The sequence below is a fragment of the Fistularia commersonii genome, chromosome 27 (assembly GCF_037954325.1).
Source record: "Fistularia commersonii isolate RoL2024-O1a breed Wild chromosome 27, RoL_Fcom_v1.0, whole genome shotgun sequence".
NCBI classification, from domain to species: Eukaryota; Metazoa; Chordata; class Actinopteri; order Syngnathiformes; family Fistulariidae; genus Fistularia; species Fistularia commersonii.
The window spans coordinates 9,102,842-9,129,550 of NC_141310.1; the positions used below are offsets into that span (position 1 = coordinate 9,102,842).

The window sequence follows — 26,709 nt, forward strand, 5'->3', positions numbered from 1 at the left end:
GCTCGGCTGTCTTACATCAATATAATTTTAATGACAGGTTTTCAATGCAAGAGCAATCATTTTGGCACAGCATGTAGAGAATCAATCGTCCAAAACACTTGCAGTTACTTACAGTTTGAATACATAGATATTAAGAGGAACCACCTGAGTGAAATGAGTCCAGAGGGTAGTCATTTTTTCTCGCAGGTCCCTTTTCTCTACAAACTTCCACTTAATCGACAGTGATTTTCACACCCAGAGCCTAGTTTTCAGACCAAACAGGATGATTTTAAATTTTATTGTCTTTTATCATCTGCATTTCATATTATCTTGTCACAGTTCCAGCGGGTAAAGTGGCCTTTTCACTTGGACAGTGACTCACGGCTGATTATAGGCAGCCCGACCCTCAGGGAACCTGCTGATGTCAAAATGAAAATCAATGTCCGATTGCTGCGGGCAGCTTCATATCCTGTATGCTTACATTTGCATTTTGCAGGTTTGTCCTTCTAGCAGGGCAAATTTTCATTTCATAACAGTACGGCATTTCAAACAAGTGAATATTTTCCTCTTCCTCTTCTTCATCGGTTGCTCCCTTCGGGGGTTCCTCCTGTTCTCCAGAAAACTTCGTCCTCTTTCACTCTTCAAGGGCTCCTGCCTGGAAACTCCAACCTCAGCATCCTTCCACCAATATATTCACTATCCCTCCTATGTACATGTCCAAACCATCTCAATCTGGCCTCTGACTTTATCTCCAAAACATCTAGCTTGTGCTGTTCCTCTGATGGACTCGATCCTGATCCTTTCCATCCTCATTGGTCCCAAAGAAAACCTCAACAGCTTCCTTCTCTGCTACCTCCAGCTCTGCTTCCTATCATTTCCTACAAGCCACTGTCTCCAAACCATACAGCATCACTGTTCTCACCACTGTCTTGTACACTTTTACTTTCATTCTGGCTGATACTCTTTTATCGCACATCACTGCAACGCTTTTCTCCACCCAATCCAGCCTGCTTTAACAAGTTTCTTCACCTCTTCTCCTCACTCTCCATCTCTCTGGACTGTTGACCCTAAGTACTTTAAATCCTCCACCTTCTTTATCCCTGCTCCCTGTAGCCTCACCGTACCACATTTTCTGTCCTGCTGCTGCTGCTAACCTTCATTTGTCTCCTTTCCAGAGTATACCTCCATGTCTCTAAATTGTACTCCTGCTGATTCTCTCATTACACAACACAATGTCATCTGCAAGCATCATAGGCCATGGACATTCCCATTTAACCTCATCATTCAGCCTGTCCATCACCACTGCAAACAAGAAGGGGTGTCTAAGTTTGGGGCTCCTCTAAAATATAATTCAACCGATCGAACGGGCTGAATATGAATTGTTCCTTCACAGATGTCAATGTTGATGTGTTCTGTGTTTGTGGACAAATGACTATTTTATGTATTTACAATCTTACACCCTTTTTTGTAAAATCTGGCAGGCTATCGGTTGGATCACAAACATTGTCTAAAAATCTCCAATGTTGATTTAAAGATCGGCGATAGCTGTCACTGACATGGTGTTGTCAACTGATCAAAATCCCATTAATTCAACAATTAATCCCATTCTCGTGTCAACCTGAATTTAATTTCAAGTAAATATTTCAGTCATCTGAACTCTTTCATATGTGGAAGCGACAACATTCAGCCGCTTGTCAGTACCACTAGTTGTTTCACGGAATCCCACGCTATTATGCGTTGGACCACATTAATGCTGTTAGTCCAATATGGCAACCATTTAAATGTGACTTAAATATCAACCCAATTCTAAAGATCGGCTATTTTTACTGAAACATACTTGTATTATTTCAAAAAGTCCAGTGTCACTAAGAATTAGTGGAGACCACCACATTTAATGACTACAAGACCTCACACATTAGTCACAGAAAAACACTGAATAAAAAAGGGATACATAGTGTTGGCTGCCAGGGATCTACTGGCATGAATTTTCACAAAATGCTCTCAGGGCTGGACTGGGTCTGGTCGCTTTCTACATCATTGTCCACTGTTAAAAAGCTTCTTCTTGGCGTTGTTGACTCTGCTTTGCTTACGTTATCACTGGACAGCACAAACCTCTCCTGGCTGGCTGGACTTGCTTCCCTTTTCTGAGGGAAAGTGTTGGTGGCGCAGGTGAAAGAACCCGTTAATGCCATGTTATTGTCCACGTCGAATGCTGTGGCCGCGTTGCGGTAATACCTCCGCAGCCTCTTTCGAAAGTGAATGGTGAAGAGACCATAGATGAGAGGGTCGAGACAGGCATTGACCAGCCCGAAGATGAACAGGATGTGGGTCAGCGAGTGGGGGACTTTCCCTTCCAGGTCATCGGGGAAGAACCAGTACCAAAAGCCCAACAGGTAGTAAGGAGTCCAGCAGACGATGAAAGACAATACTATCACAATACTCATCTTCAGAGTTCTCATCCGAGCTCTGGGAATGTTGTTCTTTGAACACCGCAGGTTCACCTCGTTGGCAGAGACTATGGAGTGGAGAGCATGATGAAAAGAAATCTTAAAACCTTTTAATGAGAACCAAATTGTTAATATATTCATCAGTGAATGTAAAATATACAGATGTGTTCACTGAGTTAGTGTCCATTTGAAAAAGCACATCGTGTGGAATCAGTCCACGTCTATTAGAATTAAAAAAGTACCCTTTTTTTTCCATCTAAGGTCGCTGGGTAGAAGAGGCAGCATTGAAAAAGTCTAAACAATACCTAAATCTATTTATGTATTATAATCCAAAACATATGTTATTTACTTGACTTGGAATCTCATTTTCTCTCCAGGGACAAATAATATTGATAAATATTCATAAATATAGTCTGTTGAAGCCGGTGAATCATTTATTTTTAAAATTGTTTTTGTTGGTTTATTTCTTTTTATTTGATAAGCCCGTAAAAATAAATCTCAGAAGAAAGCATATGACAGTTTAAAAACATTCACAGTAGCCACACGTTAGCTTTTAGTGAAAGTGAAGTTTACCGTGGTGTCAGCGGTGTCAACAGTCAATGCAGCGAGAGTGGAACTCAATAGATGGTCATATAAATCATTCTAATCATATAAATCATTAACCCTTCATTAACCCTTTATGCAAAAATGCATCAAAGCTCATGAGAGGATTACAATTATCTTTGTTTAGATATTCATTATATATTATATTATTATACATTATATCTATATATATGTATATAAATATGTATTTCTTTATTTTTTTAAGTTTTAAAACCAATGCGATTTTGGTTACAGTCCATGCTCTGTCAGGAAACAGTAAATGTGAGAATTTAGCTGGACATTATATTGAGAATGGTAAAACCATTGGGTGGATGTTTGTGAGTTGGGGAACCGAGCTGAAGGTTCTTTCTTGAATGTCTATTCTGATTTTTTTTTTTTTTTGATTTTTTTTTTATAAATTCCCATAGAGATGTAATACTGTAACGCTTTTTGTATATTGGCCCTTAACTTAGAGCAGGCAGCGTATACTTTTTCAATACAATCACTATTACAAAAGCATTACATGCAATCATGGACAAAAAAGGACCTGCGGAGCAGAACTCACGGTTGTCCTTTTTCAGTCGCTTGGAGATCTCGAAGAAGATCCTAGTGTAGCAGGTAACCATGATGAAGAGCGGCAGTAGGAACAAGCAGGTGAAGGTGAACATATTATAGACGGTTTCATGCCAGTGAGTTAAGAAGCTTTCTCTCGTAGTGCACTGGGTGAAGTCTTCAGGATGCACAATGGTCACTTTATGAAAAATGAACATCTGGGGAGGAAGTGAACACTGATTAAATGGCAGCTTCAGGACCGTAGCACTGTCAACCATAGATTTAAATACATACGATATTTCTGGTTTCCTATTACTAAAAAAACATGATTTAAATGTGCAGGTTCCTACCCGCTCTGAAAAACTTACAAGCTGATTCTGCAATTGTTTTTTTTAAGGGTTTTTGTATATTTTATTTAATCCTCATGTCTTTATCTTGTAGCTATTTGCATGCAGATACAAACAATGTCAATATGAACCTTCATCCTGTCCAATCTCTAGTTTTATTTACTCAGGTTTGGAAGTAATTTGAATGAGCTCCATTTAGTTGATATTTACAGACTTTGCTCTTTTCTTTGGAGTATTGGCCCCATGACATTTAATATTGATCCCCTTCAAGAGGGGATTCTACAAAGTTTAATTAAATGCTTTCAAACTCCTTCAAACATAATTTCAGTCCCTCCCTTAGAATGACTTGCATTTATATAACCATACGGATTAGATTTATTTTAATATCTGTTATTCCTGTTGAACATGTAATGATATATTACATTATATCTTTCTAAAACATCCAGGATTGATTTTCAGTAAGCAATCCTCCTCCCAATTAAGCGTTGAAGTTTGGTATTATCATTTATATTTTAAAATACTTTCAAGTAAGATTCCAGATTTTGGAATTTGTTCAATTTATCTGTGACGGTTTGGTTCGTGATTGAAAATTTCATCTGGCAAACATTCAATACAGTGCTTCAACTGTGATAATAGATGTTGGTATTGGCTCCTATTTTGTAAAAATGCCTATTCAGATTCAATTTTAGACTGTGCTTGACCTGTGGTTGATTCTTCCACATGGGATTAACTCACTTGAGGGACTGACAGCAAGATACTCATACTCCATGCCACCGTCAGCATGACTCTGTTCCTCTTCCTGGCTTCATTGATGGCAAGTGGGTTGAGGATGGCTGACTGTCTGTCCAGACTGATAACAACAGTGACGAAGGCGCAGGAGTACATCGCCTGCAGCTTGAGAAACATCAGCAGCCTGCAGGCAAAGTCCCCGGCCAGCCACTGCACCGTGATGTTCCACACAGCGTCCACAGGCATCACAATGAAGGTCACCAGCAGATCAGCCACCGTCAGGTTGATTATCAGCATCCTTACGTGGGATTTACGTTTCCCGTCGCTGTGAGCCGCCCACAACACAGCTAGGTTGCAAAAGGCCGATATGCCACAGAGTATGAAAGTAATCACCACCCTCACTTTGGCCGCTGTGGTGAATGTCGGGAGCTGCAGGGTGGCACCCCCCGATGTCCCGTTGCAAGGTGGCAAGGAACAGTTAAGGCTCCCATTAAGCTGATAGTCTATCAGGTGAAACATGCTGGCCGCAGAGTCAGAGAGTGGAGGGTTCATTTTCTGTGGCAGTGAGTAGCATTCTGCTTATAGTGCTAGTGACAGGAGGAGAGCAAGAAACATAAAAGATAGATGACTCAGAGGTTGTAAAGTGGATGCATAGCATCTAAACACATTTGTGTTATGCTAGAGATACAAATGTCCCACCAATGAATAATACAGTGGCTCATGATGACAAAGTAATATCCTTATATGGAGACCATAGTCCTATTACAATAAGTGTTTGAGTGGAGATGGTAGTCAGGACTATGGGAGATATTTTAAGCACATATCAAGTGATCATACTAATATCCATTACTGCCAATTGGCATAAAAGTTAAGTTGCAACGTATAAATTGCTAACCTAACTGGACAAAGTGATGACATTTCCTCCTACTTGATCATAGATGCTTGAGCAGCAGGATGCCGTAGCACTCCAAGTATATATTAATCACTTTCCCTGCATGCAGAATTCATGGTTTGGTGCATGTGTGGAATGTAATTAATAGAATTAAAATATAGGAAAACTCAACACCTCCAGCAATTAACATTTTGCCGGGGAGTGAGGGGACGCTCATCATCCGCAGCAGAACATTTGAAAGGATAAGTAGATATGTGAATCTTTAACAACTGAACAGTCGAACTAAATGTGATGTTAATGATGTAATTATGAAAATAGTTTCCTTTTAAGAGGCTTAATTTTCTTTTTCAAACATTTGAAGAGGATCATTGAAATATCAATATTGTCAATGATTAAACTAAAATTAATTGTGAATGTAATACATTTTCAAAATATGAAAGCCCATCTTACAAGGTCTTTGCATTTGTTTCATTTGTTGCATTATTTTTCACTCATCTCATGGAGTAAATTCCATTTACTTTTAATAGTGTAGAAAGCATTTTCTTATAATTGTTACTAAATGTAATTATACACTTAGCTACTTTTTCAAATAAGATTTGAATACAATTCTTTTTTCAATTTACCAAAATGTCTATTGACAGAACACAAAAATGGTTATTTTGCTGTCTGTTGAATTCTGGTTTTCCTTCTAAAGCCCTTCAGAGAATTTGTTGTGCGTTCACATTGACTTCTTAAGACATTGATTTTGCATGGACTCATGCACTGACACAACATCAGTGACATCAGTCTGACCCCTGAATATATAATATCAAAAATGATAGATATTTGGCATTTTCAAGGTCAATATAACCTCCAACTAACTTCTGATTGATTTATCACTTTTTTGATCATTAAAAGTGTTTATTTAATTCCATCGAACTCAAAGGGAATATTGTCACTGGAAAAACAGTAACTCAAAGTAGAGAAAAAAAATAAAACTATCAGGAAATTAAAAAAAAAAATCCTGTCTGAATATAAAGACTTAATGATTAAGGCGGATATTATATTTGTTCAAAGCAATAATATGACATACACAGACTTAACCTTTAAATTACACTCTCAGAATCATGGTGAGAACACAGAAAATCACATCAAACTAACAGCAATGTGACATTATAATTGTAAATTATGACCTTGGCGAGTTAAATGTCCCTCTGTATTCATTGTGGGTGTGTGATTTCAAACACGCTTGAGTGTCCTCTCAAACACAGCTCGGACAGTATTCTTCATTTCTTTTAGCTGAGAAGGTCCCCACTTCTCTGATTTTTATCTAGTTTTTTCAATTACTTATTTGCCAGTTTGAAATCCTCCTCCGAAAGAGCACCACAATAATCGTCTTATTGGGACTAAAATAGATGGTGAAGCAGTGGGTTGGGTCTTCACTGGAGTAGCTTTAGCCCCACATGGCAGCAGCAAAAATAGGAAGCTCCAGATGAAGAGATCCCAAACCAATGTATGTGCGTCACCACGACAACAGACATCTATTTTATACAATGGCTCTAACTGAGAGGGTTTCTCTTACATGTTGCAAGCATTATATCTCTATTAACAGATGGATAGTGTGTTTTTAAGAAAAAACTGCCAACACTTTGCAGTAGATTCATGGCAGATCAATATATTATATAGATATATAATATGAACAGAATAGAATTAAATTAAGCTTTTTGTCATTTTGAGGACTTTTTATTGTTTTTTTTAATTGCATAAAATCAAATATCCCCTTAGGACATAAATTTTTTTATGGGGATTTTTTTTTATACTTTTTTCCCCAATTGGAAATAACATTAATCCCAATTAAGCATCATGGACACACCTGAAGCTCGTACTGAGACTAAAAGACGCAGATAAACTACATGCATCTAATTAGAAATCATTATCATTCTGCTATTAAAAATAAATAAATCTGCACCTCAAACTATATATCAGTTTAAAAGGTGAAGATGTATCATCACCGTTTGGACTCACAGTGAAAAGTCAGTTGCTTCTCCTCATCTCCCTCCAAACAGGCAACTCCAATAAAGCTGCGCGCCCTTCCGAGGTCCAAATCAAACGCTGTAAATCAGCTTACATTTGCGCGCTCTGCTGGAAGACAGCAACATTCTTCATGGGCGCAAGTCTGGAGGGCGTCAGTCGGCACCCTTCTCTGGCTGCTTCCAGTGCGTCCTGGCCGTGCGTTCCTCTCATCCTCCTGCAGACATTTACCAATCAGAGCTGTGCGAGAGAGCAACCCCGGGGTGGGGTCTGGAGCAGCTCGGTCATCACTGTGGTGATGGAGACAAGAGAGAGAAAAAAAGATAGAATACAATTGGAGCGGTGTTTATGTAAAAGAAACAAATCCTGAGAAAAGAAAGAAAAAAAAAAAGGATTGAATATCAATATCAATCGATTTTTCTTCCAGAGGGGCGGATAACTGCAGATTACTGATCTATTTTTGGAAAAAAAAAAATTAAAATACTTTGCCTGAAAAAGTTATAAAAGTCATAATGAAATGAGTATACAATTTTTAATGGGAAAGTTGAGAGAAATTTTGAGAGCGTGGAGGTGATAATTTGTACAGATTTACCTTAAGCTGACAGTGTTTATTAATAAGCTGAAAATCAACTGAACATTAGAAGAATAAACCATAACTGGACTCGTCACCCAGTCTCCCAGTAATGAGGTCCCTTTTCAGTGTTTGTGATCAAAATGTCTGATGCTTCCATACAGCCCTTCTTCTTCTCCTTTCGGCTTTTCCCCTCAGGGGTCGCCACAGTGAATCAACCCTCTCCATCCAACCCTGTTCTCTGTATCCTCTTCTCTCACACCAACTATCTTTATATCCTTTCTCACTACATCTATAAATCTTCTCACACACTGCCCTTCTGACTGCTGAAAATTAACAGCGGGACTCGTGAAATCTCATTTCATACTTGTAGACTCCACATATACATCATCCAACACGGAACTGATATAAACATTCTGAGAAGACAAGCGTGTTCATTTACACAGAAATAAAATATCTGAGAAACACAAAGATGTTCGCCAACAACAAGACATGGTAAAATATGTGAGAAGTGTAATAAAGGCAGTGCAATTTAAGATCCAAAAACAATAAAACCTGTGTGAAGTTCACACAAACAGTTCTCCCTGCCAGGTGGTCCTGCTGTGAGGCTACATTGCAGCCACAGTCAATGACGTTTACTCGATGGTACTTGATACCTTTCTGCTTTGCAGTCAGAAATAATATTTCCCATCTTCTGGAGATTCCTCCCTGTACCTTCAATCTGGCTGCTCTCCCCACCACAAGGGTTTCCTCAATATTGGTGTTTTTCTGTTCTTCATGTTTTTATTCACTAGCTCTGTTACACAAACTGGAATCACTTTGATTGATATCCTTTGGTTCGGCTTCAGTCACATCTCTTCACTTGAGAACGAGACAGTGATATTCACATTACAGGGTTTTTAATGGTGTTTTAATTTTGCTGATACTGATTAAAAAAAAAAAAAGGTCTGTATGAACGTAATATAGAATCGCTCTGCAGCAGAAACCCAAACTGCTAACTTTAAACCTTATATCAATGGCTGGAATGCAAAACCTCGTATCTGCAAATTTTTCAATTTTGGGTTTTTGCATAGAATGGTGAGAAATGGGATGGCTCCACATTTTCGCCTTATCTGCAAGATGATCCCGCCCTTTCTTTTGACATAAATGTCACATGACAAAACTCCTATGTGTACAATAAAGCAGAAAAAATTAGGAAAAAAAACACTTATCTGCATTGTCAGTGGTAAAATACATGCTATGTATTTTTAAATTATAACATAGAAATATAGTCTGTGAACAATAGAATATTCTTGAATATTTTTAACAAAGACCATACTATAATCAAATGAAACGTTTTTTTCATTTCCTGAAAAAAGCGTTTTTTTCAGGTAGGAGTTTTTGCATTCCAGCCATCGTATTGGTTTAACTCATTACTTTAATTAATATTTTATTTTGACGCTCATGCAAATAAGAAACCAAATTTCTTGACTATATTTCAGGAGAAGATTCTTCATCTCCCACTGGCTGTGCGAGGATATTGAAGTATGTCCGCATTAAGAGTGAGCTGAACCTCAAGAAACATGAAAACGGCTGTTCATCAGGGTGAAAAGAGTCACACTTTGATGAAAAGATGGGACAAAGGTCTCATGTAAGTCTTTGACCCAAAGTGCCATCATGTGAGTCATTAGAGTAAACTGGGAAAATGGAAACGAAGAACTGAACCGTGTGTGAACGAAAAAAATCGTGTCAAAGCCTTTCCTGACCTATCCATAAAAAGACGAACGTCAGGCTGTGGATGATATCGACTTCCCATCGATCCCGAAGAGCTAGGAGAAATAAAAAATGGATTTCAGACATTTCGCAAAAAACAACTGTTCCATGCACACGTGCCGCATATCTCTACAAATACTGTACACATCAGCCACAGAGGTCAGAGACCTAACTCCCCTTACGCTAATTCAAATGTTAGGGAAACGTAAGAACTACTGGACTTAGTTTCCATGGTAATCTCTCACTTCAAACTGAACCTAAGTCTCAACAAGGAGTAGAGGTGGCAGGGATTGGTTTAAGCACATTCCTTCTCATTATCCTTTCCCATCTGACGAGGCGAGTGGAAGAGTGGGTTACATGGAAACATGTGAGCCGCTGAAGCAATGTGAGAGCACTTATTGCTCGGCAAGGGTGATAGATTGCAACCGCCCTCCTGTGTCTTCCTCTTCAACCGTTTGACAAATTACTTTTCTGTGATCAATGCCAGGATGAATTTTATTCCCCGCTGTGTAGCAGAGTCTGACGTGCAGTAAATCCATTTGTCATAAACAAAGTAAACAACAATCTCCTCCGCCATGAAAAATGGTTTCTAATTGTTTGGACACAAAATAATTACAGATTCCCACTGTTATTTCACAATAAATACCCTTCACATATATGATTATGCTGGTGCTTGCCATTTCTACTAACTGCATGAGTGTAAGTGACTCAGTTGTTTTTATTTATCATTTCATTTGTTCCTGAAATAGTATTATGACAAAATACCTCATGAATCTGACCTTTTGTTAACATGCAGATAGAGCTGGGGTTTTTCTCACTATTTAAAGCAAATTAAGTGTTTAATCACATTTCAGAGGAAATCTGCATCTTGCAAACAGATGAAAAAAAGCAGCATTTCTTCTAAAAAGCTGTAGTAAAATATTAAACAGAGACATTTACCTTACATAAGATTCTGAGTATTGCACTTGATTAATTAAACATCTTCTGCAGATTCTTGTAATAAACCAGAAGATGAAAACAATGAATAAAAAAATGATGGGATACTTGATTTACTCATATGTTTTTTTTTTCCCTTTTCACATTTCTCTACTCTGCTCTGCTGTGATGACCTGATGTGGCAAAGCGTCTGACTCATACGACTTCTCTAAATTCTTTTTTATTGCATTAATGAATACACATTCTCTGCCTAATGAAATCGAGTCAATATAATAACTATATCCTCTTCTGATTGACCCTTTGAATTTTTTTTTTTCATCATAGTATCAAAAAGGTAACAGAGTCATTCAAGGCTGTCATTACTGACACCATATACTGAAAATGAATGGTGGTGCTGAATGTATCATTATGGAATAGAGAAGGCATGTTATAGGAAAGTAAACCAAAAAGTGAGGCCACACTCATTTTATTTCAGTCCAGTCTCTTTATTGACATTTGAATTCAGGCAGCAGGGGAGGAGGTGATACATTCAGCATATCTGATCGACTGATTTTATTTGTAAGATCATGTCTGAAATGTTTCTTGCATTACAGCCACTGCTCCATTTGCTGCACAACATGAGAAGAAGCGAAACAAAGGAGACAATGCAGGAAGCATTTCAAGTGCAGGAGACAAAAATGAGGAACATTTAGTTTACACTTTATCTAGGAAGACTCTTTGTGTTCAGCTTACACTAGAGGTTGCTTCGGTTGACACTTTATAAGGATGAGATCCGGTATCTTCATTTTGATATTGGCTGATAATGTAATTATTCAAGACTTAAATGGGGTCAGAAATGTTGCCTCTAAGGGAGTTAGGCTTCTGTTATGTTGAATATTTTTTGGGTGGAGAAGACTGTCTTTAGGGAACTGGACAAGCAACAGAAATGTAGCTACAGAGTAATAAATTAGTTTCACAGGTCATTCACTCCAAAGTATGACTGACACTCAGGAGCCCCATATTCTTTTAAAATAGCTGAAGTATGCCTTTTCAACAGTTATGGTAAAAAAAAATCTATCTGCAAAGTAGTAGGTCTTCTTGTCTATTTGTCTATCGTTCTATCTCTCTGTCTATATATTTTTAGGAAAAGTTTTTTTCTGACATATTTTTTTTCCACCAGCTGGAGCATGGCACTTTTCATTTGCTGAGAGGGAATTGCTGTTGTTTCCAAGTTAGCAATAATAAATAATCGCTTATATTTTTTGGGTGATTTTTCTTATTATTTTTCTCATTTTTATTGTAGTGTAACAAGGGAATTTCCATCTATTTTTTAAAAAATGTTCTCTTTCCGACATTCATCCACCAGCCTCACAGATGTCTCTCGCAATTTCCATTTCAAAACCCCCCCTGCTGTACAACATTCAAAATAACAGATGGAAAAACAACACGGAAAATATCTGTTTACTCGCCCGAAAAAGAGCCATGCTAGAAAAGAGGATCATTTCTTTAGTTTATTTCTTAGTAGGATTATTGTTTTTAGTGTGAATAATGATATGAGCTCCATGAGTCGGGCGATGACAAACACAATTTCCTCCCTATTCCTGTTATCTCAATCTCAACAGCCTTCTTGTGACTTTGCCTGGTTGACAAATAAAAAATGATTGCAGGTGGTGGTCACTGGAGCAAGGATGCTCATTGTCCCAAGAATCCTGGACTTTTTGTGAATGCCCTGTGTGTTTATGTGCAAATGTGCCTGTTTGCATCTGTGGGTTCAATGAAGGTGATGCTGTTTATTGAGCCAAGAGTGGCTGATGGTGGCATCTCCGTTCCTGCCGCAGACAAAGTCATGTTCCCAGGGACAGTGAGGATGCAGACAGCCCCTTGTCCCAATGTTTTTCCCCCAACACCTTGTTTTGGAAAGGTTAACCCTCTATATGAGCAGTATCTTGCCATTTCTCCTCCTCTCTGTCATTTTTTACTGAGTGTGGGCTTGTTTTTCACTGCCATAAAACCTCATCCACCTCTTTGGGGGCCAAAGGTTAAAAACACAGCATGAGGAGAGAAAAACACCTGCATGCAGTGGATGTTTCCGCCTCTCCGGCATCATGAGTATGCATGGCTGATGAACCCTTGAATGACATATCAAAGTGTTTCTGCATTTATGCGTTTGATTGATTTGATGGTTGAGTGCAAACAGCTGGGTCAAATTTTCTCATGTAGAAAAATATACTTGGATAAAAAAGGTTTCTTTTGACCAACTGTTTCTATTACTGTCTCCTTAAGAGCATCTTGGGATAATATCTTATGAGACAGCTTGTGAAGGTAGCTTTGCCACTAATGACTGCCTCCTACCATTTGTTTCTCTGCAAGACTAGGAATTTGTATCATTGCACTATTATATTCCCTCATCTGATATTGTGGCGCTTGAAGTGGAAGCATCATTTTTAATCTCGGATGTGGCTGATGATGTTGTTTTTCCCGCAAATACTATGTTTTGCCAAAAAGACAAATAGAAAACATAAGACAGTGGCTGCAAGTCTGAGGAGTCTGTTACTACTCTAAGTTCAAGCTACTGAACAGCTTTTTGACAGGGTCAAGTTTTTTTGAAGCACAATTATATTAAACAGTTTCGGCTGACTCTGTTTGTTATGCAAAGGGAGATTATCCAAGGCTCTTACACGATGAAGAGAGACCCTATGCTGAGACAAGAGCAAGGGTATTAAAAATTTTGTCAAACACGTATACAATATACGAATATATGAATTGTTAAGACAAAATAGGGGCTGCTCTGGTACTAGTTTTATTATCCAAATCAGATTTTCCATGTAAAGTAAAAATTAGTTTGAGCACTGAGGTGACATGGGCTTGTTGCCATGGATTTGGGCTTTTGTTATGAGTCTAATTTAATTCTGAGTTTGCCTGAATGTGTCCAATACCAATGCAATAGACTTTGAAGATAAAGTTGCATTCATCTTGATGATGGAATTCATTTTTACTTGATGGCTTCTGAACACAGGAAACATCTTTATACATACAGAACAAAAGTCCCCCTGGTAAGATAATTAATCAGCTGTCCTTCCCACAATGAGTTTAATCAGGCTGTGGGTAGTCATCAGCTTATTAGGGATGTAAATGCACAACAATAACAGGCTGAATATGATAGCATTTAATGAAATAACATTGGCACTTGATATTGAGAGACAACGATGATTCTGCTCTGCTAGTCTAACTGCTATTGATTTGGCAAAGCCAGTACTTCAGTGTTAGTGCACATGTTACAGGATCTGTTTATTGGGGTTGGATTAATTTCCCTGGTTGCATTTCCTGTAGATGATTAAGTGGTATTCAAATCACTCCAAGAAAACGGAAGGGAGCATGCTGACCTAAATCACATTCTTGTTTGTCACTATCATCTTCCGGCTTCATTCAGTGCAAGGCCTTGAAGGGAAGTTGTGTCCACCAACCCAAACGCCTAATCATGTGTTTGAGTTTCTCCAGATCATTTGAACATTTGTTAAGTAAATGGATGAGTGATTTTTGTGACAGTCTTATGACAAACCCCACTTCTGTTGGGCTGCTGTGCTTTGGTGCATGATCACATCTATCAGTTTTAGCAACTGCTTTTTTTCACTGCTATGTAAAGTTCTAAACCTCTGACAAGAGGATAAATCAGGCACATATGATAAACTTTGTTCAACATTAAAATTTCAATTCACCTGAAAACACTATTTTCTTTCATCTATCACGCTCAGTCTCTCTTTCTCTCTCTTGCTCACTCTCTCTCTCTCTATATACACATATGAAATTATATATATATTTACAGTGTATATATACACACACATACATTTACATAGTATTCAAGTATTCACACACACACATATATATATATATTTGAAAATGTTTATTTATATGTCTACACATACACATGCTAATAAACTAAATCATTAAATTTACAGCTTGTAGATTGCTTTTTGAAGGTGCTGAATTTCCAATTGAAATGGTACATTTATCTGATCCTTTTTGGATTGGTATTCCTTCCCTTGTTCTCATGTGAATTCCCAAGTTTATCGCTAAAACGCAACTACCCATTTCCCAGTGAAGACAAATAATACAAATAGGACGATAACTATTTACTTCAGTTTTCATTAGCTTTGTTTTATGTACTCAGTATAATGCTGTTGTCCATGTGGGTAATCCATTGATTATCTATGGGAGACCATTCAAGGTACTTTGTTACACTATATTTTTGTCACCTCACAATAGCAGTAGTTAAGATAATTAACACAACCTTTTTTGATAGTGTCCTTGTCATTTAAATATAATCCAACAACAATCAGCATTTTTCATCACTCTCATATTTGGATTAGTAGAGGTTTCAAAAAAATTAAATGTCCATTTTCAACTTGGGCTGTATCTCTTTTGCTACAACAAGAGTAAAAAGCATCATTAACATGTAAATCCAGTTTTCCACCCCATTTATTTTTAGACACGTAATAACTTCACCCAAAGCAATCTTTCGCCACATGGTCCCCAAAGATTTCAACTGTATAAATGTGTGTGTGTGTGTGTGTGTGTGTGTGTGTGTGTGTGTGTGTGTGTTTGTGTGTGTGTGTGTTTGTGTGTGTGTGTGTGTGTATACATATTTGTGTGCATGGAGGGGTATGTGTATACCTTGAGCTATCTGTGTGATCACAAGAAGAGACATTTAATGAGTGGTACAAAATGAGATCGGCAAGACAAATAAGAGCAATTTTAGGAATTAAGTACGATTAAAAAATTTGACAATTTTCGGAACTCTCTGCCGTGATTGCAAGTGAATATTTCAAATGCACTATTGCAATTAATATCCTTGTTTTCTGAAATACCCTCAGATAGGATGTATTTTTAAACATAATGAAAAAAGGAGAGGCACTCTTGGCAGACACAAAAGCATGTACTGGAGGAAAAATAAAGGATGATTTTTATTCTAAATTAAAGTGCTGTAGGAGCTTTTGACAGCCTAACAGCCATTTCTGTTCAGGATTTTGTCATATTTGGGTTTTGGTTCAATTGGGCTTTAGTCTTACTGTAAGGTTGTAGTGAGTAAAGATGCTATTATACACAGCCTCACATGGGATAATTTACATAATTGCTTTAATTTACGTTTCAATTGTCCCAAGCAATAAATGATGGTCAGTGTTTCAGTAGACATCTCAGCCATGAGGTTATCCCATATAATTTCATACATCAGCATAATGCGCAGAAGTAAACAGAATCACTAGTAGAACAAATAAATGCATAAATGGAATTCCACAAATAGAAAACAGATTTGCGTGAGATGCTTGCATTCCTGTGGCATAACAATATATAGACCATCGCATTGGGACTACTTAAACATGAATATTGCTCAACCACACTGCACCGCAAGCAACATGAGGGCTGTTATATAAACTAATGGCTTCCCCCTGCATGCTGAAAGGACATGGCATATTTGGAAGTGACACATTTAATTAAGGTAAAATAAGAAACACCAAGCTATAGTTACTGCAGTCATACGGTTGGGTTGAGGTCAAACAGGGAAAGTCAGCTGAAATTTTTCCAGCATGAAGCTTCAGGGGTGAGCCAGGGAGTTTCAGTGTACCTAGAAAATGTATCACCATATGGCTGGCTTTTTTAAGATTGCCATGTAGCGAGGGTTGGCAAAATCCTATTAATGCATTACATATTGAATTTTACTCTCCACTTTAAGCGGAGATGTTAGGCGATAAATCCCTGCTTTCTATCAATGCATTGTAAATGCCATAGAGCTGGGTTTATATTATTCAAAAGCGTCATTTTTTTTACTTTGTCAATGGAATGGGTTTAAAAGATGGCAAAGAAAAAAAAAACATTAACTCTGCAGCGAATTTTCCATCTGTCCAAGAGCCCTCAGAATGTTTTTGTTCATTTAAATCTGCTAAGGAAAACTCAGTCACGCAACTGATCAACTTGAATTTTTTCGCTCACCGAGCCTTTGATTTAATCTTAGCTGAGCAGGCTGGCTATTAGCTAATTGAACTTGAGGACTGTAACTGTGACATCACATCCTCATCTTGGGTTTCAGATTACACTGAATGAGTGATTGCCATGAAACATAGATTAGTAGGGATAAGTTAGTAGGGATACTGTGAGAAGTAAGGAATTAGTGAGAAATCCCCAGCTATGGCTGTGCCTTGTGAAAAACATGTCACTTTCTAAATTATAAACAAATCATTGAAGCATGTTGTGGCAGTGACAAAGAATCCACCATAACATTTTCAGCAGGGACTCTGAAACAAACAGATATTAGACAATGAGTGATGACTTTTATTACTTTTATTATTATTGTTGTTGTTGTTGTTGTTGTTGTTGTTGTTGTTGTTGTTTTCTCATTGTTATTGTTATTACCATTACTACTACACATAGTATTGAAACATTCCTAAGTTGCATTGTTTATGATGTCTAGATGAAATAGCATATCCATACATTGGCATATTTCCAGTTGACATGAGGGCCAATAAAGCAGCTATAAAAAACACAAAAAAATAGTGTGACATCAGCACAATGTCCAAGACCACAAACAGAGATGCAATCAGCTAACAACAATAAGGCTCTCTATGCCTTTTTATAAAAGCACTTACAGTGTGATGCCAGCACAACATGCAAGGCCACAAGCAGAGGTGCAGTCAACCAACAACAATAAGGCCCTCTATGATACAACCCCCCTAGCAGATGAACATTTCAATCATCATACCCTTAGAGTTCTTTTACAATGTAATTGAGATCATGATTAAAAAGGTGGAAAATTGTAACAAATAGATAGGTGGTTGGAATCTATCTATCTATCTATCTATCTATCTATCTATCTATCTATCTATCTATCTATCTATCTATCTATCTATCTATCTATCCATCCATCCATCCATCCATCCATCCATCCATCCATCCATCCATCCATCCATCCATCTATCTATCTATCTATCTATCTATCTATCTATCTATCTATCTATCTATCTATCTATCTATCTATCTATCTATCTAATTCCTAACTTTATTAATTTGTGGATGTTCATGGCCTGTAAGAAATGGTATTAATTGGCAGATAATAATCTTTTTTTTAGATTATATTTCATACTTTAAAATCTGTGAGGTTATTTATTTTGTTTATGTTTTATTTTTATTTTTCAGCTTTTCTTGTCCTTGTATGTCTTGCTGCTGCTGCCATAGGACCATTTGAAGTACATCAGATTAATCATAATCTTTAATTCAGTACCACTTTTATCCAACAGAGGGCAAAAACGTACCAAAAAACTGGTGGGCAACCGTCATTAAACCAAACACAAGACGAAGAAGACGCAGGTAGCGTATTGGCGGTCGATTTGATAAAGTTGTAGAGCTATGAGTTAACAGTTACACTGTCTTACTGACTGTTTTTATTTCTATTTTATTTTCTATTGTAGTTTTCCTGCTAACTAGCCTGCTAGTTAGCCGTTGCCTGGCGGCAATCATGTCGGTTCGGCGGCTTCTGGCAGACTGTGTTGTGTTGTCTCTTCAAGATGCTAGTTTGTTTTATCCCTGCTGCAAAAACTGTTTTTCCAGAATGGATTTGGAGAAGCAGGACACAACCAGGTAAAACACAACACAGCCTGGCTCTCAACTCTTTTCCAAGAAACGAATAATCCTAGCTCTGGCTTGTAAAAATATGGTATTCCCCAGGAGTAACACCAAGCCCGATACAAGTTGAGTCTTGTCAGGCCAGGAACGTGACGGTTACGGTTCAAAGTCAAAAGGGATTTATTATGATGGCTGTCCTTATTGCTCTGAATTAGATATAATTAGATGGCATGTTAACTACGTCATTATTTTGAAGTTGGTAATTTACCTAAACTAAGCACAAGATTATTCCAGAGTTACCTTATATTACTGATATATTTAACAAAAAAGAAATCAATTAAAACCAGAAAGCAACTATGCAATCTCCACCCAAAAGGAAGCAAGAAGGTAGAAGAAGAACAAAATCATTAATTGTCACATTCAGTTATACATAGAGCACAACATCAGTGAAATTTGACCTCTGAATTTAACCCATCATGGATGAACCATGAGCAGAAGGCAGCGAAGGAACAGGGGAGCAGTTGGGGGTTCACTGTCTTGCTCAACAACACTTTAACAGGCTTGGAGGAACCAGGAATGTTTGGTTCCAAACAGAAAAAAACACCCTTTCTAGGTCTACAAAGGGACAATGCAGCTCCCTCTGAGAGTTGCTGATCAGCTTGTCAACATTATCCCCGCATTGTTACTGCCTATAGAAAACTTAATAAGCTGCATTGCATGGCACAAACTACAAAACTCTCAAGAAAGTACTGAAGAAGCCCCAAAGAAGATTTGTTTTTAAATAACATGATATATGTATATATGTATTGTGTGTGTGTGTATATGTATGTATATATATGGAATTTTAATACATTTCAATCACATTTAAAATCTAAACTCAGCCATCATCTTCAGTATGAAAAAGAACAATATTGCTATAAGTGGTACTTGATATACCTCATATTGACATACTACCCTATGATCTCAATTCTGAGATCAAGCGAACCCAAGGCTATTTACCATTTCCCCCATTCATATGAATGTGGACAGATCTTAACTATAAGTTTTCTGTTATCTATTACCACAGATGGAAGTGCTTCAAGTGTGGTTCAAGTTGTCAGCGGGAGCAGATTGATTATAGATACCGTCTGTCGCTGAGGGTGGCCCGCGACTGCAGGATATTTGGAGTCACCGTATTTGGCTCTTGTTTGAATCCTTTCTTTGGCATTCATGCAAGTGGGTTAAGAAGGTGCGTAATCTTTCAGGCAACTGTATTCCTGTTTCCCAGAGTAATTATTGTCATCATAGGGGACTTTTTTTCGCAAAATGAAGTTCTCAAGTGTTTGCCGTGTGATGAACTGTGCACAATACAGGGCTTTAAATCACAGCATGAAAGGCAAAGTATATCATTAAAACTCTTTGAGGTCAGAAGTGAATCACTTCTGAATCACTGTTTTTTAGAATCTCAAGGATTACATGGAAGATGCACTTTTTGACTGTTCTTCAGTTGATGCTGAAGACTGATTTAGACATCCAACATAGTTTTCACATTTCAAGCTAGATCCCAGTTTCTGCCGCGCCCTACTTTCTCAGCAAAATGTAATTCTTCCTGTGCTAGAATCTTTATTTTCATATTACATCATTGTGTATAAATGATCACCCCAACACATGGGAGAGTTCCATCTGGGTACTAATCGGAGAAACATGACTTTGGCCTGCAGCCTCTCTGTCATTGTCACTGATGTTGAGAAAAAATCCTAATCAGTGCTAGTTATACAAAATATACCTCAAAGGTTTAAACAGTAGAAAAGGCTGGTGTGCATGTGATGATTTACATAGTTAATGATAACTACATGTCTTAAAAGGTACAACTGTATAACTGAGAGGTAGCATAATCATTTTTGAGCAGTTTTCGATGAGTCTGCAGTGTAGACAGTCATACTTATTCATTCCCTTTGAAAAATATTTGTAATTTGGCCTAAAGTAGGGTAGAGATTGTTTTGAAAATATTTACCACCATTTGAAACTTAAGATAAGATGAACTTTATTGATCCCCATAGGGGAAATTCCTTTGTCACAGCAGTGTAACATTTATGTCAAAAAATAAAAAAGTACATTAAATATGGGGGGGGGGGGGGGTTGGCTGAAGTCCCCGCCGATCAGGATGAGAGCGCTGGGGTGGCGTATATGCAGGGGATGTCGGTGATATGACCCGAGGTGCACTATTTCTTGTTAGTGTAGATGGCAAACCCTCCTCCTCTCTTCTCGCCATTTTGCCTCCCCCGATCCGCGTGTATCAGCGTGAAGCTGGGCAGATCAATTGCACTGTCCAGCATGTTCACCTGTAGCCAGGTCTGTGAAGCACAGCATGCTACATTCCCTGTAGACATGCTGGCTGTCGAAGAGGGCTGCCAGTTCATGGGATAAGTTAAAAACATCTGAGAAAAAGTGTCGTCCCCAGTATTTGATATATTTTGTTATGACTATATCCTTGTAGATTGATGGAGGACCTGGAGGGACCAGCTAAAGCAGCAACAGGATCCACATTGCTGGTGAAGGCTGTAGAGGACTGTTTTATTGGGAGGCATTTTATCTTTGGCATAAAGGTACTATTGCAGCAGATATCTGATTTTTCATTTTGCTCTGATTACATTTTACTAATACCAATATTATAAATATGAAATTATAAATCACTTTGTTACTACTTAGGAAAGGATTCTTCTTGTTTTCCAAATTATCAACAAAATGAAGTTGAAAAATATTTGCAAAAAGCCTTGATTTTTCAAACCTGTTTGGAGAAAATAATATGTTGAATCTATATTTACCATTCAAGTATAATTTATACTTTTGATTATTAGTTTACATTTGATGGCATTCATCATGATCAAAAAGAAAAAAAATTGCCTAAATGTTCACAGTATCATGCAAAAAAAAAAGAACTCCAAGCAAGCATTAAATACATTGAATATAAGCCAGAAATTATATTGAAAAAAGCCTGGCAGTAGCCATTAATGATGGTTTACGAGCAATGTATTATATTTTATCTAAGCTGTTTTATTTCTAACCTGGTCTTCATTGATTTACAGGTAGCTGATACAGAAAGTTGGCCTTTGCCCAACACTCCAACGCAGAAAAGCTCTAGTAAAGACTTGGCCCAGTTTACCACAAGTCAGATGATCCTCCCTAAAGGTGCTGGCCTGGAAGGCTGTTCAGTGGTCAGTTATTATCAGATTCTTCTTCAGAAAGCTGCAGAACATGTGCCGGGATCGCCTGATTCAGGCGAAATACAACCCCCGCAAACACCCCTCCTGCGGACTCTTCATCATTCTCCAGAGTGCAGTTTATATAACACCACACCTTCTTTCCCTGACCTTCTTTCCCAGCCCCTGCAAAGGTAATGACATTAAGAAGATATTGATAGCTCTTAATTGTTGCCTGATACCCCTTTGTAAGAAAGAATGCCATTATTGTCTCATTCAGTTTTACATAGAGGACACAACATCAGCGATGTTTGACCACTGCATTTAACCCATCATGGATTAACCATGAGCAGAAGGCAGCTAAGGAAGGACCTTTCTGTGTGGAGTTTGCATGTTCTCCCCGTGTCTGCATGGGTTTCCTCCGGGTTCCCCAGTTTCCTCCCACAGTCCAAGAACATGCAGGTTAATTGAAAGAAATTAGGGAAACTGCCCCAAACAAATGAGTGAGTGAATGGTTGTTTGCCTGTATATGTGGCCCTGTGATTGACTGGCAACCAGTCCTGGGTGTACCCCACCTCTCGCCCGATGACAGTTGGGACAGGCCCCAGCATTTCTGTGACCCTGAGTGCAGATTAAGCAGAACAAGATGGATGAATGGATGGATGGATGGATGGATGGATGGATGGATGGATGGATGGATGGATGGATGGATGGATGAAGTTTCTTGTTACAACAATCAAGTGCCTATATTTTTGTCAGTGTTGTTGTATGTATATGTTCTGTATTTTCCAATCTTTATTCACTATACTAATGGCAGGGTTAGTAAGAGATCAGATGTCTTGCAGACACGGAAAGAGGAAATAACACTCCCTGTTATACAACTGCAGCCTGCAATACAATAATTAAACATTAGACATACTGAAAGTAGGTTGAGACAGTAAATCATAATATTTAATCACATGATCCTTACCAGCCTCCCCCCCGCCCCCATTGGCTCGTGGGTAGAATTTCACTCACCAAAAAAGCAAAAAACAAATTTGCAAATAAATGAGTTTGACTAACAGGAAGAAGTCTTAAGTAAATAACACATGGTTGACAGTGTGGTGGGTACATCAGAGCCTCAAAGACTCTTTGAATTAATTTGATTTGGCAGAAATTGCCTATAGTTCTAGGCATATACTATATATAGCTCTATACTTTAGAGCTCGGATTTTTCCAAAACATCAAAATGACTGTTATATGTTCTTGCAAAAAAAATCTGTCATTTTGTTAAATGTCTTGGCCTGTTTTTTTTTTGTTTTTTTTTCAGGTCACAAGATTGCACCCTCTCTCCCACCCCACCATGGCGTCAGTCTCTGGGCCTTGTGACCTCCTCAGCAGAGCAGGAGGAAGACTGCAGCGGCATGGTCAAATATGACAGGAACAGAGAGAAAGAGGACTTAAAAATACAGCACAGTGCACAGAAAGGCAGCCCAGCGAAAGAGCAACAGGGATTGTCATTCTTACTTTCTTTAGAAAACAGTTGTTACAATATTCCATCACTTTCCCAAAGTTTAACTGTCGAAAGGGCAGCCAGATGCTCCCTCAGTGCCCACCAACTGTGCCGTGAATTCGATCCAACACTTCACTCACAGTCAGAGACGTTTTGTACAAGACAACTCAATAGATCTTCTACGAGCAGCTCTTTGATTTGGGAGGACTTGCCTTTTTCGGAGAGTCTTGGAGAGCTTTTGTGTGAGAAAGATTTTGATCAAGATATTAAAACAAATTCCTACTTATATGCAAAAAACCTCAAAGAAACAACAAAAGACAACCCTAGAATTTCACCATCAGACCAGAGCTTCAGATCCCCTGTTTGCCACAGTGTCACACAGATGAAAGAAATCCCATTGCGGAAACTCCTGGATCTCACTAACAGAACCAAGGATCCTGCTGAAAGTATAAATTCAAGTCAGAGCTGCGCTTGTTCTGATGAGTCTCATAAGGAGGATGAGAAAACAGTTTGTTCTATTTTTGAAGACAGTGTGCAGGAGCAGCTTGATGTCTACAATTGTTCAGAGGATTTATTCAGTGGCTCCCCCATGATCGATATGGACCTACATACAGACAATAACAGAATGAGCAATGGAGCTCTCCTGCCGAGTAGTAAAAATATCCAAGTGGTAGACAGACAAGATCTGAATGGGACTTTACCTGTCAATAAAGTCAAAGGCAACAGTTTAATAACAAAAGATGTACAAAGTCCAAAGACGGATCAAATGGATGCTGCGGACATGAACACTTTCATCCCTTCCTCACAGTCCACCCCCATTATTAAACCCGCTATTTCCTCACGAAGAGCTCCGACCATAGATGAATATATATCACAACCCAGCGAGCAAGATTCTTGTGGTTTGTATGGAAATCTGCCCGAAAGTATCAGTGAAAAGTCCTCAGAAATCAGAATGTCTCTGTCTCAATTAAACAGTGTCAGAGTGAACCATCGGGGAAAAATGTTAAAATCTACCAGATGCAGAAACATCTCACGAAGGATATTCAGGACACCAGATAATCAGAAACACCGCCAGCGTCAGCTCACGATGCACAAAGGGGCCCAACACATGGAGCCAAAACCAAAGGCACACCAAGAATGTGATGCAAGTTTTTGTGATGTGACAGAATCAGAGAACAATTATATTGTTGATTCTCCTACTTCTGCTGCCAAAAGTCTGCAAAGAGTGAGACACAGAGGGCGAAGACAGACTGACAACAGCGTCTGTAATTCTGGACGCACTCAAGGACCAAAGGAAGTCAATTGTGGACAGATCAAATATCAAACGGTAGTGTCACAGATGTCTGACTGTGAGGCAACAGGGTGTGATAAAGTCATAGCTGTTGATAACAGAATTTCTGACGGATATAATTGTAACCTACAGGATGACAGTGAGGTTTGTGATTGGTCAAGAGATCTGTTCTCTGAATCTGAAGTCTTTAGTCACCTTTCCAGCTGTAACACATGATGAATCCAATCGACCCTACTATTGTGTTCTGTCCTGTAGAGCCAAGCTAATAGGGGAGTTTGTTGTCTGAATCCAATATATAGGAGTAAACAAAATTGACATGTTGGTTAATGAGTCTGATCTCAATTAACAGGTGTACTCTGCTATAAAACTCTAATTCTAGTGTCCTTCTTAGATGAGCTCTTCCAAATCTAATAAATCTAATTCCGATTTGGCCAACATCTACTGAAAGACATCCATGGCTGATACAAAGTTTGATTAACACTTGAAAATAACTGCATGTGTATCCGAGCTGACGCCCATACAGAAGTAAACAGACGGCTGGCTGTTCTGGTAATGAGCCTTGTCCCAAAACAAAATTGTATAAAATGTTCGCTGCATATTAAGGGACAGAAAAAGGGTAAATCCCTGATTGTCTTTTTTGTAAATACAAAATTGTATTGAAAGCTGAGTAGTTATTTTTCTAGAGGCTCAAACAAGAATTTATTGTTTGCAATACATTTAAAAATGTTAAAGATCACCTTGAAGTTAAGCAGCCAAAGATACTCTTATGTGCATAGTGTGTGTGTGTATGTTTATATATAAATATATATGTGTGTACATATATGTACATATATATATATATATATATATATTTGGGTGTTCATAATTATTTTTATATAAATATTTTTTTGAGTATAAAAGTCCCTTGGCACTTTTAATAATCACAGGAAAAGTTTCACTGTGTTTTATTTTTTTTATCAAAAAACATATTGCACAAACTGCACACATTTTTATATATTCAGTCTACCTGAAAACTGAGCTGAGACATGGCAAAGCAATTGATGCTTTTGCACAGGCTTTCTGCTGATGCTGTTGCTGAACCAAAATCCCATTTATCTCTTTGAAACTCAGGTAAATAACAATAAATGAAAGAAGTTTGAGTTTTATAATTGCAACATATAAATAAGCTGATAAATACAGAGTCATACAAGACGTCTGAATTTGACCATGCATGCTGAATGCAGTGCCCTCCTTTGAATGTTTCTGTTTTTGTGCAATTATTTCTCACCCCCTAAATGTGTGTTGTGGAGTATCCATACAGGAATTAGTTTGTGCCATTGCATGCCAAAGAGCCGCAAATAGATGTCATTAAATATGATTACAATGTTTTTGAGTTAAGAGTTAACGGTAGTCACAATGATGACGATGTTTACCTGAGTAAAAATGGAAGTGGGTGAAGAAGTAAACAGCTGAATGCTTTGCCTTCGTGTGTGGCAAAGCATGTTATGCTGTCAGCTGGGTGTGTCATGGTCATCTTTTTAGATGAGGTTTTCTTCTCTGGTTTTTAGTCGTGCTACTCAACCCTGGAGTGATAAGGTACATGCTAAGTAATTAGGAAGGTGATGGCCACATGTAAACCTATCAATTAAAAGCTCTATGTGACAGTAAGGATGAAGAAAATACATTGACATATATGTTTGACCTGCTTTTCTATTCAGATTGAAGTATTGCAATGATTAAATGCCATATGATGGATTTTCTTCATATTGATGACTGTCAGTCCAAAGTTTTTAAGCATGCAATAGAGAAATGCTCCAAGGATCAAATTTTATGAATAAAAAGTTATTGCCATGAACATGAAATGTTAGACACAAACATACAGCAGCAAGAAATAAAAATATTGCCATTATTGTTATAATAATGCTATCATAAAGTTATTTATATATTTTATAGTAATATTTTGATGTATTAGCGACTAACACATTTACATGTATATCCTACTACGTGGTAAAACAATATGACAGATCATAGTTGTGACTAAAAATACAACAATTAAGGGTGGCAGCAGCTCGTAACATTTCCCCGTCTTATATCATCACAAGTATTGCAAGGCTTGCACACATGACATGCAGTCTCAAAAACAGTAGCACGCAGGACAGACAGCACCACAACAGACAAGTGCAACAACAAATCTCCAACACAAACATAACATACATGGGAAAACCATACAGTAAGCGACAAACAGAAAATCAAATTATAGTATACATCAAATGTACAAAATACAGACTTTGAAACCTGATGCAGAGTTTTTGTCAGTCTGACGTCATCAGCCATGATTCAAACTGTTTATCGCCACATGCACAGTGTGGAAATGTGTTTCC

General features: G+C 38.0%; 2 protein-coding genes across 2 annotated transcripts; one reads left to right on the forward strand and one right to left on the reverse strand.

Annotated features, from left to right (window-relative positions):
* Positions 1 to 170: 170 nt before the first annotated feature.
* Positions 171 to 7,908, reverse strand: LOC147217996 (putative gonadotropin-releasing hormone II receptor). Its single transcript, XM_086174707.1, has 4 exons — positions 7,636 to 7,908; positions 4,643 to 5,223; positions 3,574 to 3,778; positions 171 to 2,494 (listed from the first exon to the last, which is right to left on the reverse strand). The coding sequence occupies exons 2-4, from the start codon at positions 5,186 to 5,188 to the stop codon at positions 1,968 to 1,970; spliced, it is 1,278 nt and encodes a 425-aa protein (XP_086030833.1). The 5' UTR covers positions 5,189 to 5,223; positions 7,636 to 7,908; the 3' UTR covers positions 171 to 1,967.
* A 10,219-nt stretch (positions 7,909 to 18,127) lies between these two features.
* ddias (DNA damage-induced apoptosis suppressor) lies at positions 18,128 to 24,565 on the forward strand. Its single transcript, XM_086174568.1, has 5 exons — positions 18,128 to 18,402; positions 19,454 to 19,615; positions 20,864 to 20,972; positions 21,453 to 21,760; positions 22,876 to 24,565. Exons 1-5 carry the CDS (start codon positions 18,281 to 18,283, stop codon positions 24,563 to 24,565), a joined length of 2,391 nt encoding a protein of 796 aa, XP_086030694.1. The 5' UTR covers positions 18,128 to 18,280.
* Positions 24,566 to 26,709: the final 2,144 nt, after the last annotated feature.